General features: G+C 43.0%; 2 protein-coding genes across 7 annotated transcripts in view; both read left to right on the top strand.

Annotated features, from left to right (window-relative positions):
• LOC308066952 (deubiquitinase DESI2-like) overlaps nucleotides 1-6,187 on the top strand; it is an 84,057-nt gene extending 77,870 nt beyond the window's left edge. For 4 of the 6 annotated variants that reach the window (XM_080394957.1, XM_080394958.1, XM_080394956.1 and 1 more), the window contains one exon: nucleotides 1,345-6,165. In XM_080394957.1, the coding sequence (XP_080251083.1) occupies nucleotides 1,345-1,587 (243 nt within the window). In that variant the 3' untranslated portion in view covers nucleotides 1,588-6,165. Of the gene's footprint in view, nucleotides 1-1,344 lie in introns of all 6 variants that reach the window. The other 2 variants (XM_080394960.1, XM_080394961.1) reach the window with 2 other exon arrangements.
• Nucleotides 6,188-6,561: 374 nt separating this feature from the next.
• Nucleotides 6,562-15,714, top strand: part of COX16 (cytochrome c oxidase assembly factor COX16) — a 49,290-nt gene continuing 40,137 nt past the window's right edge. Inside the window, exon 1 of the mRNA XM_080394963.1 lies at nucleotides 6,562-6,698. Coding sequence (XP_080251089.1) covers nucleotides 6,573-6,698 — 126 coding nt within the window. The 5' untranslated portion in view covers nucleotides 6,562-6,572. The remainder of the gene's footprint in view (nucleotides 6,699-15,714) is intronic.

Here is a 15,714-nt window from a genome sequence, read left to right as displayed (position 1 = left end):
CCCATCCTCTAGCAACTGCTCCATTCGTGCTCCCTGAAAATCTCTTGAAACCTCTAAGCACTGCATTTCCCTTGCCGATGACATACATCTCGCCAAATAACCTCCTTAGTGGATTACAAACGCCCTCTTAATTTTTGAAGTAAGTAGTATTAAATTAAGTGTAGTTTTAGCTGGGAAGAGTGTTGGAGGAGAGCAGAGGGATTTAGCATTGGCAGAAGGTACAGCACGGACAACCCTGGAACCACTGATCCACACGAATCGTGTGACTGTGGGGTGGAGTTTCCCCCCCACCTGTCTTGCTCCATGGGAGACAGTGCTGGGAGGCAAGGAGAATTCGGCTGTTATGACTACTGTACCTGCCACAGGCTTCAGGCTCTAGTATCCTGGTGCAGGGCCGCAGAGGCACCTGTATATTTACAAAAGGCAGGCTCTTGAGGCACCCCACCCCATCAGTTCCACCTGCCTCTTCTGTGTCTGGTAAGGGGAATGGTAAAACATAAAGGGAAATTTCCCTTACGTGGTCAAAGCCTACTACAAAGTACACAGCTACTAAAATCTGGCACCTGTATGTATGTGTGGTCAAATGCTACAGAAGAGAAGGTCAGCTGTATGCAGCAAGTTGTTTCATTATGCTGAATGTGGTATGACCTTGGAAAACAGCATCTGTGCTAGCCAGAGTGTAACTCAAATCAGTGCCAGGAGCATCTATGATAAAACACAGGCCTAGTGAGAAGCTAGTATTTTTCTGTTTGTTGCTTTCTTTCCCACATTTAGGAAATACCATATGAGGATAAATTACAGGGTGATGTGCTAGGATAGAAAAAGGACCCCCAGATACTATAGCTTGACTGATCCAGCCGAGGAAGAAAAGTAAGCAGCAAGAATAGCTTCTCAGGCATCTCCATCCACCTAGGCAGGCTCAGTTTCTGGGCTCCTCAAGGTCCAGACAGCGACAGCCTAAATATTTTTCCAAAATTTTTGAGTTACTTGGAAAATGAGTGTCATTGTCTTGGTTAGAAGCACCAGCAGGCCTGTCCTTTTACTCATGGACTGCCTGGAGAACAGTGGCCACAGCTGCTGAGGGCCATGATGCCTCGGTCTCTGCTATGATGCTCACAAGGGCTATGGCTGGCAGGGCTTTCTGTGATGTCAAGCAGTTGTGTAGTCATTTGCATTTATAGCTATTTCTGACTGCAGAAGATGCTTGCTACATTTCAAACAGCTCTCTTCTGAGCAACAGGGAACTCACTCTGCTGAGGTGATGATGCGGATGGGGATGACATTGCCACTATGCCTGTGTTTTTTTGTACTATTAACCATGCTCCTTTTTGGTTTGCTCCACAGATACTATGTGGGAAAGAGATCCCGCGCTGGGTGAACCGCCTGGCCTACTTCAGCTCATGCATCCCCTTCCTCCAGAGCTGCCTCCCCAAGGAGTGGCTGACCCCAGCAGCCCTGCAGAGCCACATCAGCCTCGGCCTCCACAAGGAGGAGCAGGGGGACACAACAGATGAGGAGTCCCCCTCCACCTCCACAGCCCCTTCAGCCTCAGGCACATCACGAACCTGTAGACATACTCGGGTCTAAACTGTGCCCAGTATGCCCTCAAATAACATACCCCTCTCTCTTGTACTATTTCTTTCTCTCACCCTTTCACACACCTTGGTTTCTCTCTTCCTCAATGGACAGCACAGGGGAGGGAAGACCCTTTCTACTAAGGAGGTGAAGCTTCAGTCCCTTTTCTGAGGGCTGCCACTACAGTTGCTTGGCAAAATGACTGTGAACCCCAACGCTGAACTGAGGAGTATAGTGACTGAACTGGACTCTCCTCCCAGGGCCCCCATGCTCCTTGACCCACGGAGAAATGCTGACTCTCTCAGGCTTGAGAGCATGTGTACAGGCAGGGGGGGCACCATACTGTGATGTTCCTTCTCTGGAACTGTTTTATCTTTTTATCTCTTCCCCCACCCATGTGAGCCCAGCAGCCTCCTCTCTATTTTGACTGGGTTTGTCACTCCCCTATGACAAATCTCCTGTCCACACCCAGTGAAGGAAGCAGAGCCAGAACTCAACCTTCTCATCTCTTAGACCAGCAACAAGCTCTACTCAGCCCCATCCCTTTTGTAACTATCACATTTTGAACTCAAGTGAAAGATGAATGAAAGGTGCTGCTGTTCTACAACCACTAGTTTTCAGTACTCAAATTTAAGAGCTCGAATTACTGTCCTGCTCTTGAAAACAGTAACAAAGAACATAGAAAATGAATGTGTTACCATGGCTTTTCTTTGGGGTCAAAAAGAGGATGGGGCTAGTGCTTAGAGGCAGCTACTAAGTAGGTGCAGAGATGACTGTTGACCATATTGGTGCTTTTTGGCACAGACCCCTCTCAGTTCCCCTACTTCTAGGCAATGTTTCTGGTTTGCTTTTTTCCCCCAGATTCCCTGGGGAATCTCTCTCCGAGCTGACATTTGCTGGCTGTCTTTGGGGGAATGGCCCTCCTGAGCACAAGAAGTAGGAGAGAGAATCTGTTGGGAAGGTCAGGATTTCCTTCAGATTTTCCTCCTGCACTCACAGACCTAAAATGTGGCTCCAGAGCCATTCTTCCCCAGCCTATTTTCGAGCCGAGAAGGTGAAAAATCAGTGGTGAATCCAAAGAATGTCAACCTGTTTCCTTCTCCTCCCTTTTTGGAGGTGGAGGGGGAAACTTAGGGCCACATCTGGAAAGCATGGATGACCCTTCCAATGCATGGGCCACCATGGTGCCTTCCATTGTGTGCACTGTTTCAGTGGCACAAAAAATGGGCACAACTGGCTCGCTGGCCTCTCCAAGCTGGCTCTTGACAAAAATGTGGTCCTTGCATGTATTTATGCTCATGCTGACAGCTAATGAGAAAACAGAGGAGGAGGAAAGGAAAAGTAAACCAACTCTTCCACTCGATTACCTCACTAGGAGTTCTAGTCAGAAGATGTAGGAGAGAATCAAAGGGAAAATCCAGGCCCCCTATCTCTCTTGCAACTCCTCTTGGCTACACAAGGGAGGATGAAAAAGGAACAGACACAGTGTTGAGAGGGGTTTGCAATTTTAGAAATGCTGTTCTCAACAGCTACTACCAAGTCAGGACTTCCACCCTCCAACCAGAAAGAACTACAAGCCCTTAAGATGGGTGGTTGTTTCCTTTTATTGGTCGCAATAGCATGCTAAGTCCAACCAGCTGTTTCTTTAGCTCAGGTATACAGAAGTGTGTGCTTTCAGGGCTGAAGGTCTTGGCTATGATGTACATCATGTCTGCGCAGACAGCACTTAATGATTTGTTACATGTGCATGCTCCTAGTGGAGCAGGAGGCTTTGGAGAGATCTACTGGATGGAAATATAACTCACAGAATAGCCTCACTCCACCGCCTCCTGAAGTGATGCATGTTTGGGCAACAAAACCTTTATAACATGCCTCTCATTTTCATCCTCTGAACAAATTGCTGCAGGTTCTGCACTGAACTGATGTTCCTTATCAGCCTTGGCTACTTAGAGTCAATACTGCATTGTGAGCAATTCTGCAGCTCTCCTGGTATCCTGTCCAGCACCGATCTTGATTACCCTGGCTTGTTCAGGGATGTTTAATAAGATTTCCATCCTATTCTCCATCCCATTGCCCACAAACCGTGTTACACAATGTACTGTTGCACTCTATTCCCCTGCAGTCGTGGTCATTGCAGCCCAAACCAGCAGTGCAAAACTTCATTTGTCTGAAGTGCCCAGGGTGCCTGCCAATAGCCAGCAGCACATTATGGGCACAGAATTTAAAATCTCTTTTTAGGTCCTTCTCTGGAGGAAAGTGAGAAGAGGCTTTCCCAGAGCTTTTGTCAAGGCCGGGGAAACTGCAGTCGGAAACACCTAGTTCCTAATGTGACAAAAGCCAGCCAGCCATCACCCTTGTGTTTCTGTTCTGCACCTGAGCTCCAGATACACCATGTATACATCTAGAAGAGAACTAGGGCTCCAGAGGCACGTTTCACGTGGAAAACCCTCTCTCAGTATTTGACAAAGTAAAAAATGCTAAACTGGCTGTATGGTAACCTGGACAAGAAAGCTACATTCGGCCTCCTTAGGGACATGCACATGTGCTTGAAGTATTGGGAACAACACTTGGGGCAAGATGTCAATGTCACAAAACCCAGATGTTTGTTTATCTACTTTTATGTTTGTCCATCTGTTTATGACAGTAGGGGTCACATCAAGGAGGCATCAAACCTCTGTTGTAAATCAAAACTGGAATTTATTTAAATCTTCAAAATCTTTTCTCCCCACCCCCCTCTGTTAAGGTGACCAACCAACGAGAAGAACAAAGGGACACTGTGGAAATAAAATATATATTGTTGATAGCTTTACCTCTGTAATTTAACAGCATTTTCAATTATTAAACATGAAGACATTTTAAAAGCCTAATTTACTGTTAATCTCTGGCAAAGCATGTTTGTTTTAGGCACTTTTCTTATCCTTCCAATTATTACAAAATTATTGTTGTTGTTATGCAATTACATCATATATGTATTTGGTTACACATTTCCTTTCTCTTGCTGTTTCAAAGCATAATACCACAGGAAAATTTTAGATACCGATAGTTATCAATGAAAACAAAAGAGCAGCTTATGAATCTCAACAAGAGCACCCCATGACACAAGCACAAACTCTTAACCCTTGTTCTTGCTGCCAGGACTTTTGGTGCCCTTTTAAAAGCTGAAATGAGAGGGAACCAACTGCACATGGGCACCTGTGGGTCATGTCTCTAGCAGAGACCTCATAGTACTCAGGTGGGTCAGTAAGACTGAAAATAAGGTTAGCATAATGCTGGAATGTTAGTTACAATACAAATGTTCCTAGGGGAAGTTAGGGTGAGAGGAAAGAGGTAAGTAATAACCTCTCTTCTCAGCACATCTGTCTGTATCTGTAATAGCAACTCTCATAATTTCAAGAGATTATTCTTACTGATTTTTTTTTTTTTGGTCAGTTGGCTTCTTTTTCCCGAGCTTGTGATTTGAGCCCCGTATCTCTCCAACTCTTAATGAAGTTTTAAAAGGGACAGTTGTGCTTTCAAAGGCCCTGGGTGAGAGTCTGTGCTCTGTGATGAGTTCATCCCAGTCTCGGCACAGTGCAGGGATAGCCACAGACCTGATCTCTCTCTCATTGCTCCCAGCTGAGAGTTTGCATTTCTGGAACTCAGACCGATGTTGCCTTCATGTTACTGAGTTACTCAAGAAGCATCATGTTCCCTGCTACATTATTTTTTTTTGCTATTCTGCCCTGTCTATTTGCCTCTAGGCTGGAGAGGCTCTCAGAACTAGTTAGTGGCCACTGGATGGCAATAATGTTAGTTTGTCTTATTTATTCATGTTCGATTTTCTTCTGATTTGAGTTTGTATGTATATGGTGGCTTATTGACACGGTCAGAAAACTTAAGTACCTCCACCAGTTCCTTGATGTGATTAATGGAGAAGACCAAAGGAAGTAATCATCAATATTTTGTTTTCAAATAGTTTTAAATTGCTCTGTGAGCGGAAGCAGCAGATGCCCTGTTCCACTTTGTCCCCGCTGTGCTCTCTCCATCAGGCAGTGATTTGGGTTGTGGAAAGGCTGTGCCATGACTCAGGAGGTATTTAAAAGATGAGCTTTCATTCTCCCAGCTCCACTCTGCTATTGCCTCTGGCTACCAGAACATGGCAGAGCCTTTGGCTATGGTGATATGTGAACACATCGAAGCCTGTGCCTGGAGAGTATGAACTCTGATCTCTAATGTAATCAACAGCAAGAACAAAAGCATAACGTGCAGCAGCCCTAATCCAAAAATGAGAATGTCCCCGTGCCAGGTGCTGTACAAACACCTAACAGAAGTAGTGCGATGCATAAAAAAGCTTCCAGCTGGAATGATGGGTGGGAAGCTCTCCTTCCACGTGCCATAGATGGCAGATGAAAAACACCGGGCCTGAAATCTCCAAGGGGCTCGGGCCAGCCCAGGTTCGGCAGCCGCGGCGCCAGACCACTGTAAGCCCCCTTTCCCCTCTCAGCACAGACACGCTGTTACCGACACCCTCGGCCTTCAGGCCCGGCCGCACGCAGGTGCAGGTGGCAGCACGGCTGCACCCCGGCCCTTTCACCCCGCACACAGCGGAAGCCACGCAACGCCCAGCAGCGCGGCCCCGGCCGGCGCGGCCCCAGCGCGCCCTCCCAGGCGAGGCCATCCGCCGGCCGGCCCGGTGCCCGCCGCCCCGCTCTGTGTGTTCAGGAAACGCCCGTTAATTCAAAGGGCTTTTGACACACGCCCGTAACGGCGGAGCGCCCCGGCCGCGCCAGCTCACGGGGTTATTTCAGCAAGGCAGCAGCTGCCTCTGGAGACGCGGGGGTGAGAGCTCCCCAGGGCCGGCCCCGCAGCGCAGGCGGCGGCTGGCTGAGTGCCGTGCTCCGCGTCGCCACAGCCAACCCCTTCAGCGCAACGCCCGGCGGGCAGCGGCGGACGCGCGCACCACAGCGGAACCCAGTTTCCCCGGGCGCGTTGCCGCGGCGGAGGGGGCCGCTGTGGCGATGGGACCCGCGTCCCGCCGGAAGCGCTGCGGCCGGGCCGGAGGCGGGAGGGCGCCCCCGGGGCCTATGGAGAGGCTGCGGAAGCTGTGCAGGGGCCGCACCGTGACCTTCGGGGTCCCTCTGTTGGTGAGCGCCGCGGGGGGGCGGGCACCGGCACCGGCGGGGAGGCGCGGCCTGGGGGCGGGCCGGTGCGGGGCCAGGCCCCGCCGCGGCGGCACCCTGCGGGGGCGAGCAGGCTGCGGGATGCCGCGGTGCCACCGCCTGAGGGGAAGGCCCGGGGCCTCTGCGCCTGCGGGGGCCGTGCGCTGCGGGGCCGGCACGCCGCGGAGAGGCCTGGTGCCGTCCCCTCCAGGGACAGCGGTGGATGACTTTATGCTAGCAGAGCGTGTCAGTCAGTCAGTCAGTCAGTTAGTGTCTCTGTGTCCCGCGGCTTCCCGGACCCGCAGGGAAGCGGAGTGTGACCGGGGAGGCGAAGGGAGGCCGTTTGCTGAGGAAAATGCGTATTGGTCTTTTCTCTTTAAAACACTCCTTGTGTGTTTCTCAAACTTTCTTCAGCTTTTCAGTGGTTTTTAAAGTGTGGCGGCAGTGTTGGTCTGATAATTTGTGCATCTAAAAAAGGTAGAATTTGAGTTAAATGAGGTGATAGGTTATAGTTACAGTTGTGCTGAAAGCGATAGGCGACACCTAGCTATTTAGAATAGTCGAAGATGGAAAAGATCAATAAGGTCAAAGGAATAAACCAAAACTGTCAGGTGGGCAGTGTAACAGATTGCGCTGGCCTGGCCTGGGTACCTGTGTGCAGTAGAGGAAAAATTCAACAGCTTGGATGCACTTAACGGGTAAAAACTCAGGAAGTCAAAAGCAGTAGCCAGGACACTGGTTTCCATTTATGCAATTTGTGCCTCATTTCCCCTGTATACAATTAATTTAGAAAAAGTAAGCAAATTCCAATGTGGATAAAGAATAGGGCAAAGGATAATTCCAATGTTTTTATACAACTACTAGAAAAATTAGTGTCATCCTCTTCAAATGTTCAGAAGCATGCCTCAGAGAAATGGAGTGGTCCAAAGAAGGACAGTGGCACTTTAGTTAGAGTTAAAAAAGTTTAAGGCTATTTATTTTAATGTGATACTACAGAGGTTCTAGGGCAAGGAGTTCAAGTGGAAATATTCATGCAGTTGAATGCACTGAAGTATCTTTTCTCAAAATATTGATGAAGATATTTGTAAGAAATAAAAATATTTAAAACCTCACACACAAACCAACAAACCAGTGTCATAATTCCACAACTGTATGAATAATTTGTATCAACAACTCCACTCGCTGATATTGCAGACAACTTCTTCATATCATAACTTTTGTAAGGTGATCAAGCATAGCATTACAGCTGTTTAGTTATCCTGCTGTGTGCATGTATATCTAAAAGGCTGTCCAGAACGTTACTGCTTTCATGCTTAGACTGAATTCATTTTGCTTTCTAATTTTTCATGTAATGTTTTGAGTGTTCTGATATAATTCTTTAGTTTAAAAACACCTTTCTTAGATGTTTAAGGCTGAATATAATTTTAGGTCACAGTCCTGTTGTTTATGTAATTATTTGAGGTTTGCTACTCCTCTTTCAAAATGAGGGGAAACCAGGCAGTTTAGTACTCACCAGCTCAATTTTAACTCCGAAAAAGTTTTTTGGAAAATACTAACATGATTAAATTATATACAGATACTTAGTGATACAGACCTGGTGGAGAAAAATGTCACTATTTGTTTTCAATAATAAATATATCAGATTTGATGTTTGATACGTCAACTGGTATAGTAGGCGAGGAGATGCAACTGGTACACAAGATCTTGACTTGCTTTCTGTATTACCTTCCCTGTGAGAATTCACTTAAGAGGAAAGTATGGCAAAGATACGCTTCATCATTTGTGTTCTCAAAGGATTGAAGAAATATAAAATGTAGTTATCAGGTGCCTTCTAAGCAGAATGGTGTCTTAGGTGGGGTGGGTCCTGCAGAAATAATATGGGCTGTAATATTGTGAAAAACCAGAAATGTCATTGTAAGACACAGAAACTTTTTAAAAGTACAGTAAAACATGGAACAGGACTCTTCCTCTATTCAAAGTCCTCAGCTGGAGTAATTTTCTAGCTTTATGGTCTCATGGTAGACTTGATGAAGACAAACTGTTAAGTCTAGAGGAGGGCAACATAAAAGATACAGCAGACATTCCACCTTGAAGGAATGCTTGAAGGAATTGTTTTAGTTGATTTTAGAGAAGTCTGAGAAGTTCTGTACATCATATATTGAGAGTGGTGATTGCTTTTTATAGCTTGTGAAATAATTATCACAATAAATGAGCTTTAGATTAGATGTTAGGAAAATACTGCTCTTTGTTAGGAAGGAGCCCTTGTGAGATACTCTTAAGGTTTTTAAGAAGTTGAACAACCATTTGGCAGCAGTGGACTAGATTTTCTCAGTTCTGCTTCAGTGCTGGAGCTATCACTTCTGTTTCCCAGGCCAAGGTAGACCCATTTATTTTTTTTTTTCTTGTGGCCCTTCTAGTGTTTTTGCATGATTTGTCATAGCTCGTAGCAGAAATTTTTGAGACTGTGTTTTCTTTGACTTTGTGCTGCCTAATTTCATTCCGTTTCTGTTACCACAGAGCTCTCTCCTCCAGAGACAATATTCTATAGAGAAATATTCTATTATATTTCTTTTCAGGGTTTCATGTCTCCCTGTCTTAAAGTTATTCTCCCCTGTGAGTACTTCAGAACATTTCTGTGTGGCTGCTCAAAGGCTTCCCATGGAGCAAGAAAAAGGAAAATTCATGCAATTCTTGTCAGTTCCCCAGCTGTCTATTGAACTCTGAAAGCATCTCTGAAGCTGAACAGAATTGTGCTAAAAGATCAATTACAGCAAAAAAGACAGTGAATCCATGCACACAATCATAAGGAGCATGCTTTTGTAACCCTTTAATTCTGCTGAATTTGTGATAACACTGAACCAAAGGTTTCTGTATAGATTCTTGCATCCTGTAAATAATTTTTTTTCACTAGACAGGTACTGTGTTCTTCAGTACTGCTGGACTTTTCATCAGTACCCTATCTGCTTTTTTTTTAAAAAAAAATCAAACGGCTTTCATATCTTCCCTTCTTATACTGTGTATTTGAGTGAAAAATCCCTGTGCCACTTTTTGTAAAGGCTCCAGGGTTAAAGAGATCATAATTCAAAGACAGATGAGTGTCTCATTGTACACACACACAAATATATATAAAATTTTTTTCTTGCATTTTAGTGTAAATTCTCTTGATCCTTTTTTCTTTGTTCTTTTGGGTCAGGGGCTGTTAGAATATTTCACTGCAAAAGGAATTTTCTTGGTTGATCTTTAAACCTCAAACTGACAACAGCTTTCAGAGTAAGATGTGTAAATCACAGTTTTCAGTCATACTTTCTCAGAAGATAAGAGTGTTTCTTTGTGAGCACCAACAACACTGTAGGGGGTAGGAATTAAACCTGCAGGAAACCTTGATGTGTGAATGTTTCCTTTAACTCTGTAAACTTCGCAGATGAGATATCTCTGCATGGCATAAAACGGTAAGCATTCAGGAGAGTGTGATGTAACATGGCATGGAAAATCTTAACAGCTTGAGTGCTACAGGGTGAGTAGTCCTAAAGGTCTGGTAAAGATGGTAACATCTGTGTAGATGTTGGGATGGACTCTAGTAACCTTACAGATGTATCTGTAAAATTTGCTGTTGTGATGGAGGGCTGTGCCACCTCTGTGGTAACTTAAGTCTTTGTCAGCTATATTGACATCTCCATTTCCTATTATAGAAACTCTTAGCACATGAAGCTTAACTTACAAGTCTTCAGGATACCTGGTTCTGTTATAAAAGAAGAGCTTCAGTCACTGCTGCTTTATGCTCCGCAGTCAGCTCCACCTAAAGAAAAGGGATGTGCCTTTCAATGTCCTATTGCTGCTGTGATGCTTCTGTAAGATCTTGAGAGAAGGCAGCTCTTTGGTATTATAGCTAGTGGATCCAGTGGCATGCTTTTCTTATGAGGCACTAAACATGTAAGGTTACTTTTCTAGTGCAGTTAGAATGTTTGAAGGTTGCTGGAAGTTATTTTTTTTTTCAGATAAGTATAAATGGTGGTTCTAGATCTCTGAGGAAACACATTTGGATTTCAAAATTGCAAAGCAGTAACAGCTCTAAAACACGTTAAAAAACCCCACTTCATACACTCGCACCACTTTACAAAAGGTGTGTTTGTGGTTCTGTCTCATTCTAGGCAAGGATCTTTCATACTCTCTAAGTTGCAAAAAGGATGTATAGATGCAGTTCCAGTTCTGCTGTCAACACACTACAAGGGGAAAAAAAATTCTGAGGATCTAAAGTGGCATCACAGCAGATAGAATATATAGTCTGTGGCTCATTTGGTGATTTTCATTGTACACCTGAAATAAGTATTGCACTATATATGTAGTGCAGCAAGTTTCAAATTTGTGAGTGTTGTAGTGGCATTCTCTGTACCTATAGCTGTAGATTTTGACTTCATTTTTCTGGATTTTTTTTTTTTTTCTCATCCTCTAATGACTGTACTTTTTACAAGTACTTTGCTTCTCCTTCTGGATCTTGTTATGTGCTGTGTCTAGTATTGCCAAAAGAGAAGATGGGAGTAGCTTGGAACAGTTAAAAGATTTTTCTGTGAATAAATATGTTTCTAAAATCTATTTCCATCAGTGTTTATACACACAGACTGTACTACAATGCCATCTATGTTGCTGCCTTGAACAGTGCAAGTTTACTTTGATAAACACTTAGTCAAGACATGCCAAGAATGCATGTTGTGTACAGGACAAGAAAAAAGGTCAGATTAGAAAGAGACCCTAACAATGCTGCAGCAATGTGGTTGGTGCTTCCAGGCACCATTAGAGAAGGTCAGTGGCATCTCAGGCCCTTTTTAATGAAACAATTTAATGTAATCATCTCAGGCCCAATTTAATGTCAACATTTGTGACAAACAAAACACCTTTCCCAGAATGCAGCATGTGAAAGTATATGTCTGTGGATTGGTTTTGTTCAGTGGTAAAGTCAGAGTCATCTGGAAGCCATGACTGATGCTCAGTAATATTTTGCAAATACTGTGAAGTGGTATTTTATTGTGCTGTAACTCACTGAAAGTGAAAGTTTTATGGAGTTAATGGGTAGGGAAACTGTTTTTTTATAATTTAAACGTATTTAAATAACAAGTTTCCAAAGACTTATTTAAAAACAACATTCCTAATTCATTTCATAAGAAGCTGCTGAATTCCGAGTCCTGGGATCTGCTGAATACAAGGTGCGCTTTTTCCCACTAGTTCTGGAGGATCTGCCCGTAAAAGATTGTATGAACACTAAGAAATATAGAAAATTCTTCTTGGGGGTAGTCACGTTTCTGAGAGCTGTTGTTGCCATCAGCATCTATGTATAGAAACTGTTGTTACATATATCTTCTGATATTGTTTGAAAAACAATTACTACAATTGGCATTTTTCGCTTTAGGTATGTCAGTATTATTGTTAACATCATTCAAATTATCACCTTAAAAATTCATTTGAATGGCAGGACTTTTATTAATATCTATTACTTATGTAACTGTACAATAAAATTTAACATATGCAGAACGTTTGATTTAAATGTTAATAGCTTTTGAGAGATGAATGGAAGTTAACATTTACTCATGAGAAGAGAATTCTGACTTTTAGTATTTGTAGATAAATTGTGATTGCCTGTAAAAGTTACAAGTATTACATTTGTAGCCTTAAAAAATCAATAAATACGAAACTTTTTCTAGAATTTTAAAATGGTCGCTCCCAATCAATAAAATCACAAGAGTGCTGCTTTTATTTTTCAATGACTTATAATATAAATATTGGGTCTCTAAGCTTATGATGAGATATGTCTTCAACTTCTGCTTTACATCTTGTGTTCATCTGTGTGTGTTTGAATCTACAGTGGAGTGTGGAGCTATTCCAGACAAAACAGCCCCCTGGAGCTGTTTGTGCTGGAGTGGAAGCCAGCGTGTTCAAGCTGAATGGGCTTCTGTGGACTCCAGTTTGTGCAGTCTGAATTAGCTGACTTCCATCTTTCTGTTGACTGTCAGGGTCTAAAATTACTGAGTTCATCTTTTGAATCAATGCCTCAAACTTTTGATTCTTGCTCTTTGAGTACTACTTTCCAGATAAGTGTTAGACAAATAGTCACTCTGTAGGTACTCTGAATTCCCCCCCCTCTGTTTCATTTGAAAACATGAAGAGTGTAATTGCATTGTTGAATGCTGTTAGAATGGATTAATCTGGCACTCGGGAACTGGGGTTGTGTTGAGCCTCAGAAATGGAACGTAAGTACAGTTTTGCCAGTTTTCATTTCCTGTGTTTAGTTCTGGTCTAAGTCTCCACCTTCTTCAAGGGGTGGTGAAGGTAAAGATATAAGGTTAATATTTACTTCATAGTGCATTTCATCTTCATCCCCTGTGCAGCGTTGTCCATAGGGAAGTATTACTTGACAAGTAGTGATTTCTTTTTATGTTCTTTAGTGCAGGTTTCAGTTTATTGCTGTTTTGAGCTGGGCCTAACACATCACAAGAACACCAGGTTGCGGTGACAAGTGAATAGTTTCTCATTGTAGCGCCTTGACTAGATTTGAACCTGTGACTAATGGGAATGGTGATTTTAATAAAGAATCAACATTTTGGCTTTTAGAAGCTTATGGAGAAAGAGAAGGTGGCAGCTTGACCACCACCGCAGACTTGGTTTTCAAACAGCTGCAGCTGCTGAGTTAAATTCCTTTGTCATCTGACCAGCCCAATCAATGTGTGTAATGCAAAATGACAACGCTGTGGCTGAAAATGACCTTTGTTGTTAATGCTTATACCAAGGAACATATGGGTTTCTGTCTTTTCTGCAGTGTTCTTAGGTTGTTTCTATTAAATGCATTTTCTGTGTTTTCCAACCTGCTATGAAGTGGGCATTTTAATAAACAAAGGTTTTGTTTTCTTCCTAAGACGCTGAATGACAGGATTGAAAGGATACGGACAGTTTTTGTTGTACTCTGGCCTGTAGCCATTCATATTTGCAATCTTGAAAATCATTGCTTTGATATACTCTATACTCAGTCAATTAACCTGATACCTTAGGTCAAGTTTAATGTTCTGCACATAGTTCCCCATGCTGTGCAAACTATACTCTTCTGCTTTACCAGTGAGTTACAATTGTCTCCAGTTTATACCATCTGCTGTCCTGGGTTGCCAGCATGGTATCCATGTGGTCATCTCCTGGCATATTTCATCCATTTTTGACTGTAATGCAGTTCAGTCTTTCTACAATTTGTGAATTCCAATATATGCGTTGAGTCAGTGCATTCTCTGTTGTGCTTTTGAGTGAAATAACTACTAAGGGACGTATAGCTTTTATTTCTGTTTTCCCCCAAGGAGGCCTCTGATCTGAATTAAAAATTATTTCCATTTGTTGCAGATAAGAAAAGGTAGACCCTGTTCTGCTCCCATCGAGGGTGGGGAGAGGATTTAGTAAGTTTCTGAAAAGGTTGCACTGGTTTTCTCTCAGCAGTTTCAGTGTTACGAATGGCTGTGGGAAATACTCTTGAGAGTTAGAGCTGGCAGAGGGGGGCGCTTCAGGTTAAGGTGACTTGCCTGGGTCTTCTCTGGGACTGGCAGTTTGCCCTGCTACTTTGTAGAGAACAAAAAGACTTCAGTCTTCTGGGCTGACAAATTGCTGTCTTTCGCCAGTCTTGCACTGCACATATGACAGTTCTTTAAAAAGGAAACCCCAAACCCCTTTTTACTGTGTTCACTGCAATCACTGCAAACTAAAATAAAATAATTCACGTGACTGTTCTAGTTTTGAAGTTCCTGATGAATAGCTGGAGGGTTTTGCAGCAGCAGTCTGGAAGAGGTTAGAAAATTATCATGTTCCTTCTCCAGTGATATGTATCGTAATGATTTCCCCACTGCATAATCTGCTTCCAGCAGTAAGTATTGTGATTTGGTTAATTTAGGGATTTATGACAAATTTAATTTTGTAATCTGGCTTTCAGAATTGGTGCTATAGCAGGAGTGGCTTTCTGTCACAACAGGGATGCCTGTACTATGGGAGATTGCTGGTGCTGCCAGTGAAATAGTTTCTTGTTATGTTGTTGACCTAAGGAACTGAAGGTGACCGCTTTAGATTATGCAGGAAACTAAAAAGTGGGGATCTGCTGTAAGTCCCAAGTTCTTCTGCGGTTGAGTCCTCAGTGACCATCTCACTGTGGTTGGTGACAAATACAAATATTTCCCATCCTAAGATGCAGGTCAAGGGATCACTCTGATGCTGTCCATAACTGATTGCATAATATACTTCCTAATGAAGAAGTGAACAATGAGAATTTTTAGAAGAATGTTGTTAAAGAGAATTTTATATATGTTATTTATTTATTTATTTATTTTTTACATAAAACATTTACTGAGGTTGCTGAATGTATGTGACAGATGGTGCTCTTATGTCACATCCTATCTTTCATTTTGTTTTGGAACATGCAAGTCATCCATGCATGCATAATTGCATTACAACATTGTAGGGTTGGAGTTTTTTGTATACTCACTGGAACATAAAGGAATAAACCATTGTGAGATCTTTAAGGGGAGGTTGTGCTAGCAGTGCTGTTAAGCTGTTTGCTTTGGTGTTATGTGCTGGGTAATTAGTATGTTTTATGGTTGTTGCCTTCTTAAGGTAAATTTCAGGTGTAAAGGAGAAAGTGAGAAGTTGTTACCATTTCATCCATCTGCTGAATGCATTCAAGTATCTAGACAGATTATGTTTGCTACATAGTGTTTTTTGCTACAGGTTCTGGAGCATATAAAATGAATAGTTCCTTCACAATGAAAGAATGCAGGTGTTTGAACTTTCCAGCTTGAGTACTGTTGTTCACATGCCAATGCCTTAACGTTTTATGATGTAAGTTAACTATCTGTACGATTCTAAAATCGGAATGAAGAAAAAATATATCTTAATTTTCATTATATGTGGCATTACTTTTCCTCTCTGTTAACTGGAGAGTAAGCATGAGTCTGACTTCATTAGAATGTGGCCAACCTAACTGTTTTAT

The sequence above is a fragment of the Falco punctatus genome (assembly GCF_963210335.1).
Source record: "Falco punctatus genome assembly, chromosome: 7".
In the NCBI taxonomy this organism is placed as follows: Eukaryota; Metazoa; Chordata; class Aves; order Falconiformes; family Falconidae; genus Falco; species Falco punctatus.
Note: the sequence above shows the minus strand (reverse complement) of the source record. Positions and strands in the feature narration are given on the sequence as shown.